This window comes from Pan troglodytes, chromosome 20 (assembly GCF_028858775.2).
Source record: "Pan troglodytes isolate AG18354 chromosome 20, NHGRI_mPanTro3-v2.0_pri, whole genome shotgun sequence".
Classification (NCBI taxonomy): domain Eukaryota; kingdom Metazoa; phylum Chordata; class Mammalia; order Primates; family Hominidae; genus Pan; species Pan troglodytes.
The window spans coordinates 17,605,668-17,625,978 of NC_072418.2; the positions used below are offsets into that span (position 1 = coordinate 17,605,668).

The following is a 20,311-nucleotide window of genomic DNA, read 5'->3' on the forward strand; positions in this document are numbered from 1 at the left end:
AGTAGAGATGAGGTTTCACCATGTTGGCCAGGCTGGTCTCGAACTCTTGACCTCATGATCCACCCACCTTGGCCTCCCAAAGTGCTGGGATTACAGGCGTGAGCCACCGCACCAGGCCAGTTTCTGTGAACATTCTTTTTCTATACTATGCACACATACATTTTATGCAAATGCACGAATACTACAGTTTATGCAAATGCACGAATGCTATCCTATGCATATCACTAATACTCTATATAATAGTGTAAGTTTTTCATATTTTTTCCCCTTTCCTTTTCTATTATGCAAATCTTCTAAAAGTACTTTCAAACATTTATGTTAAGTCTGTGGTTCTCACTGGGGTGGCTTTGTCTGCCAACTGACATTGAGCAATGACATGCCTGGCTGTCACCCTGGGGAGGGTCAGTAAAGAACAAGGAAGCTGTTAAACACAGTACAATGAACAGGACAGACCCCAGCACAGTAAGTGATGCAGCCCAGTATTTCAGTAGTGCTGGGACTGAGAAACTTGAGTTAATGAATATCTGTATTACTAATATTTATAGCTGCATCTAGATTGCTTCCCCAAGACCCTGTAACACTTCACATTTCTGCCAGGAAAATTAGAGTCCCCCTTTGCTGCCTCTTAAACATCCAACCCCACTCAAGGTGGCAGCTGTTGAAGCTTTTCCCCAGGCTGATGGTTGTGATAGAGATTTCTTGTTGTCTTAAACTATTCCTGGGCTTGAGCAGACAGTCATATATATGATCATCATTTTTACCTACTTATTATTATATGCCCATTTTTCTATAATTTGCCACATTTCAAGTGATTTTTAAATTGTATTGCTTCTTCATGGACTTGCAAGGGTATACTTTTTCTTATTTAGCTAACTACATACTAATCTTGCTTCTGTTTCTTGCCTTTGTTAAGATGTTTTCCCTACACATAGATTTTGTGTGTGTGTGTGTGTGTATGTGTGTTATAAATACATTTTCAGTGCCACCAAAGAAATAGCATCTGAACATCAATTTATTTTCTCAGCAAGGCAATTTTTACTTCTATAGAAGGGTACGACTCGCAGATGGAGTAATGGTGAGAGCACACTTTCCTGAACAAGGGAGGGGAAGGGGTTTTTATTCCTGACCCACATAGCCCCTACTGCTGTGTCGTTCCTCTATTGGCTAGAGTTGGACCGCACAGTCTGAGCTAATTCTGAGCGGCTATTTTAAAGAGAGCAGGGGTATGAGCCAGAATGGCGTGGTGAGCAGTTTGGCGGGAAAGACGGTTACAGAACAGGTAACTAAAGGTGACTTAGGTCAGAGTGGGTGACCGGGGTGACTCAGGTCAAAGCAGGTGACCAGGTTGAGTCAGGACAGAGCAGGTGACCAGGGGAACAGATGTGAACTACTGATTAAAACTGGTGGAAAAGGTGTTTACTGAAACTACAAGGAAGTTAAACTTTAAAATGGAGGACAGAGAACTGAACATGTTGACATACTGATTCTTTGAAGACAAATCTAGAATTCACTGTATCCAACACATGCATTTTTTACTTTTATACTGAGGTCTTTAAACCTGCTAATTCTTTATAGGCCATGAGAGAGTGGGTGAACTAATTGTCTCCAGGTGGATGGCCATTTATAGCAGCTGTCACTCAATGATCCAAATAAATTGAAATACAATCTTGCATATGTTAAATATTCATATATATTGAGACTTATTTCCTGATCATTCAACAAATAGCATCTGCTATGTGTCAGAACATTCTAGGAACGCTATATATTATGTAATTTTATATCTAGGATGTTGCCAATTAAATAACGAATTCATTTGATATCATTAAATTATTATTTTATATCTTGCTTCAGTTAATTTTTGACGATCCATACAATTTTATTTAATACAGCTTTTGAAATTATTGTCTTTACCCTGGCTTTATTCCCCTAACATTCTTTTTATTTCCTATCTTCTCCTTGCTTTAAATTGTTGGTATATAAAACACACATATTTGTATGTCTTTGTGAAAATACAAAGGTAAACACAACAGGTGAAGTTGTACCTGTGTGGATCTTGCATTATAATGATTTGGGCAGAGTACAATGCTATAAATGTGCATATAAGACAATGTAGGATTTCATTCATTGCAAATGATTAAAATTATCATCATCTATGTGGGATTTTATAGAGTGTGGTCTGGAGAGGCCATTGCATGTTAGATGAAGACCAGAAGCAGGACTAAATGGGGCCAGCGGAATCTGTCAAAACAGAAGACCACAAACCACAAAGGAAAGATGCCACACAAGAAAAGTGAGAAGGGGGCTGCCTCACCTACTATCAGACCATATAAAAACCCCTTGATTAAAAACATATTAAATCAGCACAAGAAACAACAAGTCTTCTACTGTTTTTGTAAAAAAACAAACAAACATAAAAAAATGAATTGTTGGTTTATTTCATTTGCTCATTTTTTATTGGCATTCTCAAGCTGTAGGTGTCTTGACACAGAAAAAACATAATTACATATGTCATTTGGTAAATTTCCTTTGTCATTTATAATTTTTGCTGAGTATCAAGGGGATATAGTGGGACTCAAAATAGCTCCAAAACTAATAATGATTTTTCTTTCTTATGGTCCCTTGTAGATCACCTGAGACTTTTAGACCATTTCCCTCCCATAATATCCACATAACTTTTCTCTCTGTGTGTTTATTGAGCAGATTCTTTTCTATTTCTTTAAACACAAGGCAGAAAATAGCCATACTAAAATGGAGCTCAAGGCTACTTGTGCATCGAGATTTCCAAAGTGGAATTTCTAGGTATCATTTCTGTTTTCTCTCAAGAGAAAAATTAATTGATATTGACAACTTTCCTGGTACCCACTCCTTTCTAGTAGTATGATTGAGCACAGAAGAATATGGGTGTAACATAGACCCAGGGGGTCATGGTATGCTCCATGTGTGTATACATTGTGTGTGTGTGTGTGTGCATGCACGCGTGCCTTTAGAGTGAGAGGAGGTTTCAGAGAAAGGGAGCTTTGGCTCTATGTTCCAAAAGGTAACTCATCACACAGAGGCCAGAACTCAAGGCAACAGTAACAGTAGCAAACAAAGAAGACATGCATTGCAATTCATGTGACACTGTTTGCAGCCAAATTGCCAAAGTGCCAATGCAACAACATCTGGTCAGAGGGACTCCTTGTGTCTTCAATTTCAGCCACTTCAAAGTCAGCTCGTTCCCCAACATCCCCTGAAACCATCTCTCATCCCTCTCCTTTTGCTCATTCCCCTGCTACACTGGCTTCCTTGCTGGCCTTGAACATGTGCAAGAAGCACATTCCTCTGAGTCTCTCATTAATCCTTCCTTCTGCCTTGCACACCCTTCTGCGGGCCACATGGTGACTTCTGCCCTGCCTTCACTATGGTCTCTGTTCATTTGTCACCTGGTCTGCTGGTATTGCATCAATGACCAGTAAAAAAATAGTAAAAAAAAAAATAATAACAACACCCCGTCCACACTTTCCTTCTTATTTCTTTTTTCCTCTTCAAAGGGTTTGTCACCATCAGATACCATATGGTGACACCATATGGTATTTCTCTTATTTGTTTGTACTCTTCCTCTGTCACTGATTTGCAGCAACTTTTTTTTTCCCCGGAGTCTCGCTCTGTCACCCAGGCTGAAGTGCAGTGGCGTGATCTTGGCTCACTGCAACCTCCACCTCCCAGGTTCAAGCGATTCTCCCGCCTCAACCTCCAGAGTAGCTGGGACTACAGGCGCGTGCCACCACATCCAGCTATATATATATATATATTTTGTATTTTTTGTAGAGATGGGAATTCACCATATTGGTCAGGCTGGTCTCGAGCTCCTGACGTCAGGTGATCCACCTACCTCGGCCTCCCAAAATGCTGGGATTACACGTGTGAGCCACCCCGCCCAGCCTGTAGTGACTTTTGTTTTATAGAACTAATTATTCAATGTCCAGACAGTATTTGTAACACTTCAGAATTCACTTTATAGTCCTCAAATGCCTAAAAATTTTCTCATGAATACTGCAGAGTTCATGCACTCAGGGAAAGACTGTGAGTGGGACAAGAATTCCTAACCAGAGTTGTCAAAGGGATGCCCTAACAGAGGCTAGATTCACACACAAAATGTAGAAATTAACTTCTTGTAAAATGGAGGTTACCAGAGCCTGGGAGAATTGGGGGAGAGGGGTTGTTGGCAAGATGATGGTCAATGAATACAAAATTACAGTTCAACTAAAAAAAAGTTCAAGAGATCTATTGTATAGTATGTTGACTCTAGTCAATGGTAATACATTGTATTCGTGAAAAATCCTAAGAGAGTGGATGTAGAGTGTTTTCACCACAAAAATGATGACTATGTGAAGTGATATTAATTGACAAGATTTAGCCAATCCACAATGTAAATATACTTCAAAACATCATACACAGCAAATACAAACAATTCTGTCAACTTAAAAAGAAATAAAATTTATTTTAAAAATTAAGTTATTGACCGTAGAATATAAATGACAGCATTTCTGATAGGTTTGTAATGCACGCTTTCATCAAGTTCTTTTTCTCTCATTTTGAAAGTCGTTATCAATCACATAGAACCAGGGAATGATACACAGATTTCAGAATTTCTTCTTCTGGGACTTTCAGATAAACCAGAATTGCAGCCCTTCCTCTTCGGGCTGTTCTTCTCCATGTACCTGGTCACTGTGCTTGGGAATCTGCTCATCATCCTGGCCACAATCTCAGACTCCCACTTCCACACCCCCATGTACTTCTTCCTCTCCAACCTGTCCTTTGCAGACATCTGTTTCATCTCTACTACAATCCCAAAGATGCTCGTAAACATCCAGACACAGAGCAGAGTCATCACCTATGCAGGCTGCATCACCCAGATGTGCTTTTTTATACTCTTTGAAGCACTGGACAGCTTACTCCTGACCGTGATGGCCTATGACCAGTTTGTGGCCATCTGTCACCCCCTGCACTACATGGTCATCATGAGCCCCTGGCTCTGTGGACTGCTGGTTCTGGCATCCTGGATCATCATGAGCCCCTGGCTCTGTGGACTGCTGGTTCTGGCATCCTGGATTATCAGTGATCTGGATTCCTCATTACATAGCTTGATGGTGCTATCACTGCCCTTCTGCACAGACTTCCAAATTCCACATTTTGTCTATGAACTTAATCAGGTCATCCGCCTTGCCGTTTCTGATAACTTTCTTAATGACTTGGTGATGTATTTTGCAGTAGGGCTGCTGGGTGGAGTTCCCCTCGCTGGGATCCTGTACTTGTACTGTAAGATAGTTTTCTCCATACATGCAATCTCATCAGCTCAGGGGAAGTACAAGGCATTTTCCACCTGTGCATCTCATCTCTCAGTTGTCTCCTTATTTTATGGTAGGAGCCTAGGAGTGTACTTTAGTTCTGCTCCTACCCAAAACTCTCACTCAAGTGCTGCAGCCTCAGTGATGTACACTGTGGTCACCCCCAGGCTGAACCCCTTCATCTGCAGTCTGAGGAATAAAGACATAAAGAGAGCTCTGAATCGACTCATCAGGGTAGTGCCATTCTTCAGGAAGTGACTGTGATCCCAGAGCTCTAAGCTTTAGACTGAGAAATTGTGATTTGTGAACCAGATTCTGGAAGTAGGACTTGTCCCTTCTATTTATTAGCTGGAGTTTCAATTTCTTTGATTGCCACTATTCTATAGAATTTACACATTTCTGTGGAAAACTGCTCCTTGATATCCAACAGTGTTTTGTTTTGTTTGTTTTGTTTTGCTTTTGTCATTTTCTTACTTTTCCAAAGTTATTCCCAAACTAAGGTCAGAAACAAAGTGGAGATTCCTATTAGTCTCATAGAGTTGTGAGCTGTGTTAGCCCAAAGAATAAATTACACTTGGCAACTATAAAGTTATTAATGTAATCTTTTTTTTTTTTTTTTTGAGACAGTTTCGCTCTTGTCACCCAGGTTGGAGTGCAATGGTGCGACCTTGGCTCACTGCAACCCCCACCTCCCAGGTTCAAGCAATTCTTCTGCCTCAGTCTCCGGAGTAGCTGGATTACAGGTGCCTGCCATCACGCCCGGCTAATTTTTTGTACTTTGAGTAGAGACGGGGTTTCACCATGTTGACCAGGCTGGTCTCAAACTCCTGACCTCAGAGATCCGCCCGCCTTGGCCTCCCAAAGTGCTGGGATTACAGGCATGAGCCACCGCACCCGTCCTCATTCATGTAATTTTATTGTAGATAAATATCTGAGACCACAGTTTTTCTTTTCTGAGTCCACCATTCTTTTCTCTATCACTACTTGACTGCTCTACTTGACAATGTAAACCTTAACACATTAGTGTGTTTACAGCTCATCGTGGCATTTCATTCTTCTCATTAGGATCCTGTGCTCTATTCAGCCCAGTGTCCATGGTGCCTACCACATTCCCTGGGCAGGAAGAGAACAAAAATTGCAGGCTGGGTGCAGTGGCTCACGCCTGTAATCCTAGCACTTTGGGAGGCCAAGGTGGGTGGATCACAAGGTCAGGAGTTCGAGACCTGCCTGGCCAACATGGTGAAACCCAGTCTCTACTAAAAATACAAAACTTAGCCAGGTGTGGTGGCGGGTGCCTGTAGTCCCCGCTACTTGGGAGGCTGAGGTACTTATACCTGACTCTTACATGGGACCACAGCCTTGGTCCTTGATATGGTTTGGCTGTGTCCCCACCCAAATCTCACCTTGAATTGTAATAATCCCCGTGTGTCATCAAGAGTGGGGCCAGGTGGGGATAATTGAATCATGGGGGCGGTTTCCCCCATACTGTTCTCATGGTAGTGAATAAATCTCACGAGATCTGATGGTTTTATAAATGAGAGTTCCCCTGCACAAGCTCTCTTGCTTGCTGCCATGTAAGATGTGACTTTGCTTTTTATTCGCCTTCCGCCATGATTGTGAGGCCTCCCCAGCCATGTGGGACTGTAAGTCCATTAAACTTCTTTCCTTTGTAAATTACCCAGTCTCAGGTATGTCTTTATTAGCTGTGTGAGAATAGACTAATACATCGTGTTAAGTGTTCTTAACACCAAAACAAAACAAGAAAAAGACACAGGATACTCTGGGAAATGATGGATTGTATTTTTAGTCGAGACAGGGTTTCACCATGTTGGTCAGGCTTGTCTTGAACTTCTGACCTCAAGTGATCCACCCGCCTCGGCCTCCCAAAGTCCTGGGTTTACAGGCGTGAGCCACCGTGGGCCTAATACATGTTTTATAAATGAAGGACGAGGACAGCTCTTGACTTGTGTCACAAGCAGATCTCCTCATTTTTTCATCAAAAGTGTTATGAAGCCAAGGAGTACGGTATCTATGATTTTATATCAAAGGAATATAGTTCTCTCCCTTGTTGAAGAAAACAATAACAATTTTCTGGAGGTATCAGGGGTGAGGGCTGTGCCCACCATGTCAGTGCTCTGGAAATCCAAGAAACCTAGTCAGGGGAGGTTCTTCAGTTTTTGAGTTTTGGGGAAACTTTCTCTCAGGGTTGGGACAAGGTGATGGGAGGTTAGACCTCTGGAAAGCAGGAGAGTTCATGGAGAAGGAATAATAAAGACTAGATGCACCTGACTCATTTTATTTTATTTTATTTTACTTTAAGTTCTGGGATACATGTGCAGAGCATGCAGGTTGGTTACATAGGTATACATGTGCCATGTCGTTTGCTGCCCCTATCAACCCATCATCTAGGTTTTAAGCCCCGGATGCATTAGGTATTTGTCCTAATGCTCTCTCTTCCCTTGTCCCCCACCCCCTGACAGGCCCCAGTGTGTGATGTTCCCCTCCCTGTGTCTATGTGTTCTCATGATGCACCTAACTTTTAACTTGGACGCTTGAAGGCAAAGAATCTGCAAGAAAAATTTCCTTTCTGTGCAAAGCAATGTCCCACAGGAAAATGATGTGCTCAGGGTCTGAATAATAAGCTATGTGCCTAACGAGCAGATACAGGGAGGTATAAATATCACTGTTGTCCCTCAGCGTGTACAACCTTGGGCTGGAAGGGACACATGTGATTATTTATTCTGGAGTGCTAGGTCTACCTCAGGGACCAGTGCTTGACTCCTTTCTGCTGTCTTGTCTGGCGACAGAGTTTCAGTCTCCACCATCAACCATTCAGAGAAGAATTTGAATTCCCACACAGAGACTTTCCTCTGAGAGATCCCATCCAGGTGAGTCGGAGAGCCCAGTAGCTACTTCAGAAAAGCTTCAGAGAGAATAGAAACAGAGAACATTTACCCGAGGTCACTTGAGAGTCAGTTCAGCCTAGTCCAGAGCCCAGAGACTGCAGTGGGATTTTTTTTTTGCTTGTCTGCTTAATTAATTCAGGTTTTTGTTTATGATGCTAAAAAGAGACATGAACATTGACCTCAGCAATGTACTGCTCGCTGTTGATATTTAAGTGATGGAAGCATAATGAGAAGAGGAAACTGTAGGCATAGAGTGGTTCCAGTAGAAGCAGAACAAATGTCCACGAATCTCTACAATTTTCGGAAGCAGACAAATAGGGTATTGGCTGGGGAGGGATACACACTGATGTGAGCGCATTCTTTTTTTTTTTTTTTGAGAAGGAATCTGGCTCTGTCGCCCAGGCTGGAGTGCAGTGGGGAGATCTCGGCTCACTGCAACCTCCACTTCCCAGGTTCAAGCGATTCTCCTACCTCAGCCTCCTGAGTAGCTGAGACTACAGGCGCCTGCCACCACGCCCAGCTAATTTTTTGTATTTTAGTAGAGATGGGTTTCACCGTGTTAGCCAGGATGGTCTTGAACTCCTGACCTTGTGATCTGCCTGCCTCGACCTCCCAAAGTGCTGGGATTACAGGCATGAGCCACCGTGCCTGGACTCTTTTGTTTTTAAGATGGAGTATATTTGAGCACGCTTCCACACTGGTGAGAAAGATCCAGACCAGTGGATTGTTTGCTAATGCTACCTTACAACAGTAGTTCATGAGGCATACGTTTTGCAGTAGTCTCCCTTCATGCTAGGTAGTCAGATGGAAAAAGTATACATTGGATAGGTGGAAATGGGTGCACTAATGAGCTTTATTTGCAATTATTTCTTCACTGCTGAGTCTGAATATATTTGTGGGTTTGTTAGACATTTACTTTCTCAATTGCAAATTGTCTGTGTGAGTGCTTTGCTTCCATGGAGTGGGTTTGTTTGCAGTGTCTTTATTTCTGTTTTTGATTGCATTCTTTCAAACATAAGAACTGGAGTTTTAGGCCAGGCAGGGTGGCTAATGCCCATAATCCCAGCACTTTGGGAGGCTGAGGTGGGCAGATCGCTCGAACTCAGGAGTTCGAGACCAGCCTGGGCAACGTAGTGAAATCCCATTTCTACAAAAATAAACACAAAAATTAGCCAGGCATGGTGGCATGCACGTGCAATCCCAGCTACTGGGAGGCTAAGGTGGGAGGATGGCTTGAGCCCAGGAGGCAGAGGTTGCAGTGAGCTGAGATCATGCCACTGCACTCCAGCCTGGGCGACAGAGCCAGACCTTATCTCACAAAACAATAAAAGGAATTGGAGTTAAGGTGGGGTATATTTGAGTATATACCACCATCTTTGCTGTTTAACATATTTAGTTACTTTATGTACATATAGATTACTGCATATTTTATGTACGTATAGACGCATCTATACATGTGTAGATATATGAAAGTTTGTAAGTTTTGTGTGATCAAATCTGTCTGTAATACTGTGTTCCCCTGATTGCTTTTATAAACATACAAAGTTCTTCTGCATCATTTGAGTAAATAAATGGCCTTTAATACGTTTCCAATTTATTTTCGTCTGTGTTATTTGTAATTGCACCTTTGTCCTTTTGTCGTTCAATCTATTTCTACAAGTCACACTGTCTTTGACCATCATTTGGAAGGCATTCTTCTGATTCATTTGACTAAAGATCACCTTTATCTTTTATAAACATATTTGATCCATGTTTCTTTACGTAAGAGAAAACTATAAATTTAGATACCTGTCGCTCAATTATACAGTATATTCTCTTGTGACTAGGTCTGTGTTTTGTTTTGTTTTGTTTGTTTTCTTTTTTGAGACAGAGTCTCGTTCTGTTACCCAAGCTGGAGTGCAGTGGCATGATCTTGGCTCACTGCGACCTCCGCCTCCCAGGTTCAAGCGATTCTCCTGTCTCAGCCTACCAAGCAGCTGGGATTACAGGCATGCGCCACCACGCCCGTCTAATTTTTGTATTTTTTGGTGGAGACGGGGTTTCTCCATGTTGGCCAGGCTAGTCTTGAACTCCTGATCTCAAGTGATGCTTCTGCCTTGGTCTCCCAAAGTGCTGGAATTAGAGGCATGAGCCACCACACCCAGCCTTGTCCTGGTGTTTTATGTTTGTACTTTCATAAATTGGCTCCAAAGATGTCCCGTGAATTGAAATGCATCTCCTGTTTATTTTCACATGCTGCCTTGTGTTCTGACCTCTGTATTCTGAGTCATCTTTTGGAATATATTGAGTCTAGATCCCTTTATTCTTAAAAGGAATATTTCTACCTCAGTTGTATGTTATATTCTCTTATGCCTAGGTCTTTGCAACTATATTTATCCACATTGAAATCATTAAATTACTGCTATTTCGTGTCTCGTTTCAGTTCATTACTGATGCTTCTTTTGATTTTATTTAATATATTGTTATTTTGAAACCACTATATTTAAACTGATTTTATTCTCTTGTCATTCTTTTCATCTCATTACTTCTCATTTTCTTAAAACGTGTTTCTATACGATGCACATGTATTCACATACATTTGTGAAAACACAAAAGTGAACAAAGCAAGTTAAGTCCCCACTCATTTATATTTGGCATGAGAATGGTGAAGACAGAATACAATGAAATAAATGTGTGTATGACACGATGTCCTCAGGGATTAATTGCATGAAGAAGGCATTTCAGTGTAAAAGGACTTGTCACAGTGTGCGCAGAATTTTACGTAGTAATATCAGCGAAGCCTTTGCATGTTGCAAAAAGACCAGAACCAGAACTAGAGCGTGCCCATGGGATTGTAAATAAAGAGATCAAAATCCAAAACCCCAAAAAAATAGCAAAGAATAGATTGCCGGCCGGCGCAGTGGCTCATGCCTATAATCCCAGCATTTTGGGAGGCCGAGGCGGGTGGATCACTTGAGGTCAAGAGTTTGAAACCAGCCTGACCAACATGGCAAAACTCCGTCTCTGCTAAAAATACAAAATTAGCTGAGCGTGCTGGCAGGCGCCTGTAATCCCAGCTACTCAGGAGGCTGAGGCGGGAGAATCACTTGAACCCGGGAGATGGAGGTTGCAGTGAGCCGAGATGGCGCCATTGCACTCCAGCCTGGGCAACAAGAGTGAAACTCTGAGAAAAGGTGCCCACCTCTTCATCTTCTGTCGGACCATATAAAAACCAATTTTCCAAATCAATATGAAATAGGCTACAGGAAAAACAAGTTTTTTACTGTTTCATATATTAAAAATGCCCAAATTTGGTTGTTCTTGGTTGAACTGTTGGTTTATTTCCTTTGCCCATTCTTTCCATGGGTATGTTCAATCTCTAAGTGTCTTGACCCCAAAAAGATTTCATGACTTTTATCTTTTGGACAGATTTGTTTTTTATATTCTATCATTTTGGCTGAGTATCAAGGAGACATATTGGGAGCTGGAGTATGGCTGTAACCAAGGAAACTTTTTTCTTTTTTCTTTTTCTTATTTTATTTTTTTTTATTTCCATGGGTTATTGGGGAACAGGTGGTGTTTGGTTACATGAGTAAGTTCTTTTTTTTTATGAGTAAGTTCTTTAGTGGTGATTTGTGAGATTTTGGTACACCCATCACCCAAGCAGTATACACTGCACATAATTTGTAGTCTTTTATCCCTCACCCCCTTCCCACCCTTTCCTCCTGAGTCCCCAAAGTCCATTGAGTCATTCTTATGCCTTTGCATCCTCATAACTTAGCTCCTACTTATGAGTGAGAACATACAATGTTTGGTTTTCCATTCCTGAGTTACTTCACTTAGAATAATTGTCTCCAGCTGGGCGCAGTGGCTCATGCCTATAATCCCAGCACTTTGGGAGGCTGAGGCGGGCAGATCACCTTCGGTCAGGAGTTCGAGACCAGCCTGGTCAACAGGGTGAAACCCCATCTCTACTAAAACTATAAAAATTAGCCGGGCGTGGTGGCAGGTGCCTGTAATCCCAGCTACTCGGGAGGCTAAGACATGAGAATCACTTGAACGTGGGAGGTGGAGGTTGCAGTGAGCTGAGATCATGCCATTGCACTCCAGCCTGGGGGAAAAGAGGGAGACTTTGTCTCAAAAAAAAAAAAAAAAGAATAATTGTCTCCAATCTCATCCAGGTCACTGCAAATGCCATTAATTCATTCAAGCAAGCTATTTCTTCTTCCTAGTCTCTCAGGAATTATCTGAGGTTATTAGATTTTTCCCCCCTTGGGTTTTATTTAATTATCCTCTGTATGTTTATCAAGCAAAATTGTTGTGTTTTTATAATTTTTTTAAACAGAAGACAGAACATGACCATACAAAAAAATGGAAAGATAATCTGATATTGAAAGCTTGCTTCATTTCCATTCCTCTCTAATATTAATGGTGTGACTGGAGGTGAGAATAGCTTGCTATAAACACAGTCCCAGGAGTCCTCATTCAGCTTCAAGTGTGTGCCTGTGTGTGTGTCTGTACTAATTGTGCATATGTGTGTCTGTCTTTAGTGGGGAGAGTGATTTCAAAATAACATCATTAAACAGAATTGAAAGGAGCCTTGCTAATTAACTGAAACAAGATATGAAGTAGCAATAATTTAATGTTTTCAACATGGATAAATAATTAAAGTTGCAAAGACCTAGGCATAAAAGAATATGACATACAAATGAGGTAGAGATATCCCTTTTAAGAGTAGAGGGACGCAGTGGCTCACGCCTGTAGTCCCAGTACTTTGGGAGGCCGAGGCAGGCAGATCACGAGGTCAGGAGATCGAGACCATCCTGCCTAACATGGTGAAACCCCGACTCTACTAAAAATGCAAAAAAAATTAGGTGGGTGTGGTGGCGGGCGCCTGTAGTCCCAGCTACTTGGGAGGCTGAGTCAGGAGAATGGTGTGAACCTGGGAGGCAGAAGTTGCAATGAGCCGAGATCGCGCCACTGAACTCCAGCCTGGGCAACAGAGCGAGACTCCTTCTCAAAAAAAAAAAAAAAAAAAAAAGTAAAGGGACCTGGACTCAATATATTCCAAAAGGTGACTCAGAATACAGAGGTCAGCACACAAGGCAGCATATGGAAATAAATAAACAAAGGATGCATTTCAATTCATGGGACATGGAGCCAATTATTAAAGTGCAAATAGAAAACATCAGGACAAGCCTGGGCGTGGTGGCTCACGCCTGTAATCCCAGCACTTTGGGAGGCCGAGACAAAAGGATCACTTGAGGTCAGGAGTTTGAGACCAGCCTGGCCAACATGGTGAAGCCCCATCTCTACCAAAAAATATAAATCTTAGCAGGGCATGGTAGCAGGCACCTGTAGTCTCAGCTACTTGGGAGGCTGAGGCAGGAGAATCTCTTGAACCCAGGAGGCGGAGGTTGCAGCGAACCCACATCATGTCACTGCACTCCAGCCTGGCTGACAGAGTGAGACTCTGTCTCAAAACCAAACCAAACAAAACAAAATCTGGGCAGAGGGACTTCTTGTATTTTGAAGCTTCAGCAGCAATGAAGTCACCTTACAGTGCAACATCTTCTGACACCATCTCCCATCACTTACCTCTCACAGATTTCCCTGCCACACTGGCTTCCTCGTTGGCCTTGAACATCTGAAACCTTCCTCTACACCTTTGCACCGGCCATTCTTTCTGCTGGGCACACACATTCCCAGATATCCTCATGGCTCCCGCCCTGTCTTCCTTGAGGTCTCATTTCTCTTTTTAAAAATTTCAGCTTTTCTTACAGATTAAAGGGTACATGTGCAGGTTTGTTACACGGGTAAATTGTGTGATGCTGAGGCTTTGGGTCCTAACAATCCCATCACTCAGGAGGTAAGCATAGGACCCAACAGGTGGTTCTTCAGCTCACATCCCCCTCCCTCCATCCTCTGTCCAGCGGTCTCCAGTGTCAATTGTTCCCATCTTTGTGTTCATGTATATTCGATGTTTAGCTACCATTTATAAGTGAGAACATGCGATATTTGGTTTTCTGTTCTTGCATTAGGTCGCTCAGAATAACGGCCTCTAGCTTCATCCATGTAGCTGGAAAGGACATGATTTCATGCTTTTTTATGGCTGCCTAGTATTCCATGGTGTATAAGTACCACAGTTTCTTTGTCCAATCCACTATTGATGGGCACCTATCACCTTGACTGCTAGTATTCTCTGGACACCTAGGAAAATTAACATCCTCTATCCACCCTCTCCTTTTTACCTTCTTTCTTTTTCTTATTAGCCCTTGTCACCATCTGACACAGTATATGATTTACTTGTATTCTTCTCCATACTTCACTGTAGGAACTTTTGTTTTTCAGTACTGTTCCCTCATTGTCTAGACAGAGCCTGGAACATAGACAACACTCAATTTAAATTCCTCAAATCCATGAAAGAAGTTATCATTAAAGTATTGGTTTTTGTTTTGTTTTGTTTTGTTTGAGATGGAGTTTTGCTCTTATAGCCCAGGCTGGATGGAGTGCAATGGTGCCATCTTGGCTCCCCGCAACCTCTGCCTCCCAGGTTCAAATGATTCTCCTGCCTCAACCTCCCGAGTAGCTGGGATTACGGGCATGCACCACCACATCCGGCTAACTTTGTACTTTTAGTAGCGATGGGTTTTCTCCATGTTGGTCAGGCTGGTCTTGAACTCCTGACCTCAGGTGACCCGCCCGCCTCTGCCTCCCAAAGTGCTGGGATTACAGGCGTGAGCCACCGCACCCGGCAAAGTTTTTAAATACATGACCATTTGGGGAAAAGTTGAGCATCATGGGAAAGGAATTCCTAAGCAGAGATGGGATGGGAGATCTCATAAAGTAGACCAGATTCACACACAAAATATAGAAATTAACTTGTTGACTGTAGGATATAAATAATAGTTTTTCTGATGGGTGAATAAAGCATGCTTATGTCATGTATTTTCTCTCTCTCTCTCTCTCTTTTTTTTTTTTTTATAGTCACCTCTACCGCATGGAACCAGAGAATGATACACGAATTTCAGAATTTCGACTTCTGGGATTTTCAGAAGAACCCAGACTGCAACGATTTCTCTTTGGTAAAAGGTGAAAGATTTATACGATTTGAAGAGAAACCAGAGCATAACGATTTCTCTTTGGAGTGTTCTTATCCATGTACCTCATCACTGTATTTGGAAACTTGCTTATCATCCTGGTTATCATTTTATGCTCCCATCTCCACACCCCCATGTACTTCTTTCTCTCCAACCTGTCCTTTGTAGACATCTGTTTTGCCTCCACCAGGGTCCCAAAGATGCTGGTGAATATCCAGGCACAGAGCAAAGTCATCACCTATGCAGGCTGCATCACCCAGATGTACTTTTTCATACATTTTGTAGGATTGGACAGCTTCCTCCTGACTGTGATGGCCTATGACCGGTTTGTGGCCATCTGTCACCCCCTGTACTACACGGTCATCATGAACCCTCAACTCTGTGGATTGCTGGTTCTGGTATCCTGGATCACAAGTGTCTTGCATTCTTTATTACATAGCTTAATGGTGCTGCAGTTGTCCTTATGCAGAGAGTTGGAAATCCCCCACTTTTTCTGTGAACTTAATCAGATCATCCACCTTGCCTGTTCTGACACCTTTCTTAATGAAATGGTGATGTATTTGGCAGCTGTGCTGCTGGGTCGGGGGATGTCTCGCTGGGATCCTTTACTCTTACTCTAAGATAGTTTCCTCCATATGTGCAATCTCATCAGCTCAAGGGAAGTATAAGGCATTTTCCACCTGTGCATCTCACCTCTCACTTGTCTCCTTGTTTTACTGTACAAGCCTAGGAGTGTACCTTAGCTCGGCTGCATCCCACAACTCACACTCAGGTGCAATAGCCTCAGTGATGTACACTGTGGTCACCCCCATGCTGAACCCCTTCATCTACAGCCTGAGGAATAAGGACATAAAGAGGGCTCCGAAGAATTCTTTGGGAGGGAAACTAGAAAAGGGCCAGTTGTCCTAGGGCTGAAGCTATATCCATGATTGCAAGGCTCAAAGCCTCAGAGCCAGATATTGCTGTTGTTTAATCAGATCATGGAAGTGGAAACTGCTCTTTTTTTTTTTTTTTTTTTTTTGAGACAGAGTTTTGCTCTGCTGCCCAGGCCAGAGTGCAGTGGCGCCATCTCCGCTCACTGCAAGCTCCACCTCCTGGGTTCATGCCATTCTGCTGCCTCAGCCTCCCGAGTAGCTGGGACTATAGGCACCCCCCACCGCACCCGGCTAATTTTTTGTATTTTCAGTAGAGACGGGGTTTCACTATGTTAGCCAGGATGGTCTTGATCTCCTGACCTCGTGATCCAACCGCCTCTGCCTCCCAAAGTGCTGGGATTACAGGCGTGAGCCACTGCGCCGGGCTGGAAATTGCTCTATTTATTTCCTGAAGTTTCCATTTCTTTTATCTCAACTGCTTCATCAAATTTAAGCAACTCCTATTATTAAGCTTTCCTCTCTCTCTAATATTCAACAGATTTTCCCCTTGTTTGCCTCCTTTCTCAAAGTTATTCCCAACCTTGGGTCAGAAACAATTTGGAGATTCCCATTTGCCTCATAGGGTGATGAGCTGTACTATTCCTATGGAATAAACTACGCTTGGCACTGAGGCCATTTATGTAATTTTATTGGAGAAGAATTTCTGAGGCTATGGTTTCTCACTTTTTGTGTTTGTCATTCATTTCTGTATCACTACTTTAATTGATCTTCCTGATAATGTAGACTTTAACATACTAGGGTATTTTATAGCTGGTTATGGGATTTTTCACTCCCATTAGGATCCTGTTCTCTTCTTGAACTCAGTATTCATGATTCTACTATATTTACTGGCACTGAGTACTTAGTCAAAAGTTGCTCATCAAATAAATGCTCCAAGCGTAGTCTACACAGAAAGACAAACTGGCATAAATCAATTGGCTTTACATGGACTTAGAGTTAGAGATGACGTTAAATATGATAGAGTAACATTTTCAGTTATGTACTAAATTTCTATGGAAGGTTTGTTTTCAATGATGTACATCTACTCATTGAAGTGTGGAAGCTTGTTGTTCATGTGTAATGAGGTTTGTTGATCTGAGTGAAAGATTTGGTGTCATGGTCTATATTATTTTATTGTATCATCTTGCTGTTTCTACTTGAAAATTCTAGTGTTACCTACAAATATGACTACTTACATTGTCCAAAAAATATTTCCCCCTTTAACAAATGTAATCATAACACAAAATACAGATGATTGAACAATATGTGTATTTACTTGATCATCAATTCCTTTACATCTTTTATAATCTAAATTCTTTTCAGTCCTCATGATCAAAGATTATTCTGTTTATATCTGGATATTTATATCTTTCCTGAAAGTTGGAAAGTTTTCAGTTATTTTTTTGGTAAGCTTTCTGTCTCTTTGTTTATTCCTTCTCTTTCTTGATTCCTGTTAATTCAAATATTTACCCTCCTTATGCTGCCCTATAGAATCCCATAAGTTTTCTTCACTCCTTTTTATTCTGATTTTCTCCTCTGAGTGTATGTTTTCTAATAATCTGTCTTCAAGTTCATAGATTATTTCTTCTGCTTTATCAATCCTGCTGTTGACACTGTAGATTGCATTTTTCATTTCATTCATTGTATTTTTCATCTTGAGAATTTCTAGAGTTTTTTGATAATTTCAATCTCTCCGTTAAATTTCAAATTTTGTTCATTTATTGTCTTTCTGATTTTGTTGAATTGTTTCTCTGTATTTTCTTAAAGTTTGCTGCACTTCCTTAAAACAATTATTTTTGAATTCTTTGTCAGAAAGTTCATATATCTCCATTTCTTTCTTTTTATTTAAAATATATAAATAAATATATAATTGTTTTTTAAAAAATTAAAAATCACAATACAACAATAAAAATAATACAAATTTTTAAATAAAGTATAACAACTATTTACAGAGCATTTACACTGTGTTCAGTATTATAAGTACTCTAGAAATGATTTAAAGTATACAGGAGAATGTGCATAGCTGATATGCAAATACTATGCCATTTTATATAAGGGACTTCAGCATCAGTGGATTTTGTTATATGCAGGGTGTCCTGAAACCAATCCCCTGCAGATAATAAGGAATGACTTACTATAAAGAAGAAAAGTGAGAGGTTCGCCCAGGAATAAAGCACTGACCAGATGAATGTTACATAACTTGAACACATGAGCATTGTAAACCCTATAGTAGGTCTTCCCATCTGGTGAGAAAGATCTCATCTTGTTGATTATTCCTTCAGGCAGAAAATTGTCACTCAGAGGGGATGCTGTGTCTCACTATTCTTATTTTCTGGAACTGTTTTAATGGTATTTTATTTGGGCTTTAAAAATCAGTCCTAGCCATGCATAGTGGCTCATGCCTATAATGTCAGCATTTTGGGAGGTTGAGGCAGGAGGATCACTTGAGCCCAGGTTGTTCCCAGACCAAAGCAAGAGTCAGGCTGCTTATTCTCATGGCCCATTAATGAGATGCAGATGAACTAGGGAGGAAAAGAGTTTTTATTTCTGTAACTGGTTACAGGGAGAAGGCCTGGAAATTATCACCGGATCAACTCAAAAATTACAAAGTTTTCCAGAGTTTATATACCTTCTAAGCTATATGTCTATGTGTAAGTGTGCATTCATCTAAAGACATAAGTGATTAACTTCTTTTAATCTGTAACTAAGATCTGAGTCCTGAAGACCTTCCTCTGGAGCCTCAGTAAATTCACTTAATCTAAATGGGTCCAGGTGCTGGGGTGATTACCCTTATCTTGTCTCCCGATAGATCATGGAGGTTTAGGGAGTTCCTTCAGACCCCCAGTAAACTTGTTTGTGGAGGCCTGGGGAGTTTCTTCAGACCCCCAATAAAACTTGTTTAATCCTAAATGGGTCCTGTTAAGAATTCCTTCATTATCTTCTCACGTTTCAGGGCCCAGGAAAGGCTTAGGCAAAGCTCTGGGTAGCCTTTTTTTTTTTACATTCCAGCCTTTGTATAAAGGCACTGGCCCTATCAGTTTTTAATATTTAACTTAACCACTCAGTCAGTGCTGAAACAGTTGTTAGAGAGGTCTGCTTTAGTAGGACCTAGCCTGCTACAAGGTGTTTGAGACCAGCCTGGCCAACATAGCAAGACCCCATCTCTACCGAAAAAAAAAATGAAAAAAAAAATTGGTCCTTTGTGAATTGTTAAAGATGGTCTATATTCTCTGGAATGGAATAACAAGGAGCATCCAATGGACTTGTTCTGAACCTGTAAAAGTGTAGATACCTGCAGGGTCCTGCCTGGACAGCCAGGCAAACCACCTCTCATCTTCTCTTCGCATACCTGGAACTTTCTCTATATTGCACCTTCAATAGTAAGAATAGAACTTGTGGCAAAGTCATTGGAGTGGTTTTGTTCAGAGTTGTGTGTGGTCCCTGTCCACAACTCCAAGTTAAGTTGCTCAGGACTCAAAGGTCTTTTTAAAAAACAAACAAACAAAAAAAACCCTGCCTGCTCGTGCGCAAAGAAACTCCATCTAAAATGTTGAGGCCAGGCGCGGTGGCTCTCACCTGTAATCCCAGCACTCTGGGGGGCTGAGGCCAGTGGATCGCTTGACGTCAGGAGTTTGAGACCAGCCTGGCCAACGTGGCAAAACCCCGTCTCTACTAAAAATACAAAAATTAGCCTGGCATGGTGGTGGGTGCCTGTAGTCCTAGCTACTCAGGAGGCTGAGGCAGGAGAATTGCTTGAACCCAGGAGGCGGAGGTTGCAGTGAGCCAGGATTGTGCCACTGCACTCCAGCCTGAGCGACAGAGCAAGACTCTGTCTCAAAAATAAATAAATAAAAATAAAAAAAAATGTTGAGGAAACCATCATTGGGGAGGACAATAAACAATGGAAGCCACACCAGGCAGAAAAGAGTATCATAAGCAAAGAGCCCCAGAGGAAGGGATTCCCATACCTGGTATCCAAGATGCTCCCAAGAATACAAAACTAGCAGAAAAACATGTTTCTATTTTGGCTCCCTCACTCATGGGAATGAAATTGCTTAGAGAATAGAGTTAGAACGGAGTGATTA

At 41.6% G+C, this 20,311-nt stretch overlaps 2 protein-coding genes across 2 annotated transcripts; both read left to right on the forward strand.

Moving 5' to 3' along the window:
- Window positions 1–438: 438 nt before the first annotated feature.
- Window positions 439–5,585, forward strand: LOC468750 (olfactory receptor 7A17). The gene is made up of 3 exons (XM_054673949.1): window positions 439–462; window positions 1,169–1,289; window positions 4,582–5,585. Exons 1-3 carry the CDS (start codon window positions 439–441, stop codon window positions 5,583–5,585), a joined length of 1,149 nt encoding a protein of 382 aa, XP_054529924.1.
- A 9,786-nt stretch (window positions 5,586–15,371) lies between these two features.
- LOC100615970 (olfactory receptor 7D4-like) lies at window positions 15,372–16,221 on the forward strand. The gene is made up of 2 exons (XM_024351424.1): window positions 15,372–15,719; window positions 16,006–16,221. The coding sequence occupies exons 1-2, from the start codon at window positions 15,372–15,374 to the stop codon at window positions 16,219–16,221; spliced, it is 564 nt and encodes a 187-aa protein (XP_024207192.1).
- The last annotated feature ends 4,090 nt before the right edge of the window (window positions 16,222–20,311 follow it).